We start from the raw sequence: 1,358 nt of genomic DNA on the forward strand, positions 1-1,358 counted from the left end.
GGCTGCCCAGGGAAGGGGTTGAGTCCCCATCCCTGGAGGTATTTAAAAGACGCGTAGAGATGAGGCGCTCAGGGACATGGTTTAGTGGGCATGGGGGTGTGGGGTCGATGGTTGGACTCGATGATCTTCGAGGTCTTTTCCAACCTCAATGATTCGATGATTCTATGAAATTACCTTTTTCCCCCCACCCCTTTTCCTCAAGGCCTCTCGGTTGCCCCGGCGCACAGCAACCTCGTAGGCATTTATAACGGGGAGGAGTTCGTCTTCGAGGAGAGCGGCTGGTACGTCGTCAACCTTCTCAAGCTCCTCTGGCACTACGGGCTCAACCCCCTGCGAATGTACATGTGGGTGGAGGACGTCCTGGACAAGTTCATGCGGTACGTCGGGCCCCTGGCGAGGGAAGAGGTGGGAAAGCGGCTGCAGGAAAAGGTGCGAAACCTGCTGCCGAGTTGTTTAAAAAAAAAATAAATAAAAAATCGGTGAAATCATCCCATCGCCACTGAGAAGGGAGTCGCCGGTTGCCCTCTCTCCCTTGCCGATCGTTTTCCTAAGGAAGAAGGTGGAGATAAGCACTGGCATCTTCAAACAGGTACAGCAATAACGAGGAGACGCGTGTCAGGCGTTGGGACGTCCCATCGGTCTGGCACCCGGCTGCTAAAGAGAATTAAATCCGTAACGGCGCCCAAAGCGCTTTCGTTAGGAAAGATCAGCAAACGAGTAACGAAGGTCCAGGTCCACTTAGGCACGTACCGCTTAGGCTAGGGCTCGGCTGGAAGGACAAGCCCCGCTGCTCCCAGGAGGGGCTGCGAGGCTCTCGGGAGCCGCGCTTGCGAGACCCTCCGCAGCTTCCGAGGGCGGCGGAGATGACGAACGGCGGCTGAACGCCCGTTTCTTGTCTCCGGTTAAAGGATCTATCGCTACCAGACGCACGACTACGCCTTCAGCAGCAACGAGCGCCTGCTTCACGCCCTCGGAGGGAACGACTTCACCCGCATGCTGAACCAAACCATCGACGAAGCCATGCAGAAAGCCGGCTTCTCCCACAAGTTCATAAACGAGGTGGTTTGTCCGGCCATGAGAGTCAATTATGGGCAAGGCATCAACATCAACGGTTTCGTAGGTGAGCGTTTTCGTAGGCTGACCTCCCGACGCGCCTGTCCCGGGGACCTTGTGCTCTTCCCGGGCGTTGGGACGAGCGGTGCCTCCCGCGCTGGTGGTAACCACCGTACGCCGACAAATTGCCGGCTAACGCGACCTGCTTAGCCCTGGCCTTCAGCGAGCTCCGCGCCCCAAAGCAACGGGGTTGGTTTGGGGTTCCCCCCCCCCCCCCATTTTCCCCTTTTTTTTTAAATTCTCCT

At 57.2% G+C, this 1,358-nt stretch overlaps 1 protein-coding gene across 1 annotated transcript in view; it reads left to right on the plus strand.

Moving 5' to 3' along the window:
- PCYOX1 (prenylcysteine oxidase 1) overlaps positions 1–1,358 on the plus strand; it is an 18,520-nt gene that overhangs the window by 15,239 nt on the left and 1,923 nt on the right. Inside the window, exons 2-3 of the mRNA XM_009273054.2 lie at positions 203–377; positions 909–1,120. Of these exons, the coding sequence (XP_009271329.1) occupies positions 203–377; positions 909–1,120 (387 nt within the window). The remainder of the gene's footprint in view (positions 1–202; positions 378–908; positions 1,121–1,358) is intronic.

This window comes from Aptenodytes forsteri, unplaced genomic scaffold (assembly GCF_000699145.1).
Source record: "Aptenodytes forsteri isolate BGI_AS27 unplaced genomic scaffold, ASM69914v1 Scaffold158, whole genome shotgun sequence".
Lineage (NCBI taxonomy): Eukaryota > Metazoa > Chordata > Aves > Sphenisciformes > Spheniscidae > Aptenodytes > Aptenodytes forsteri.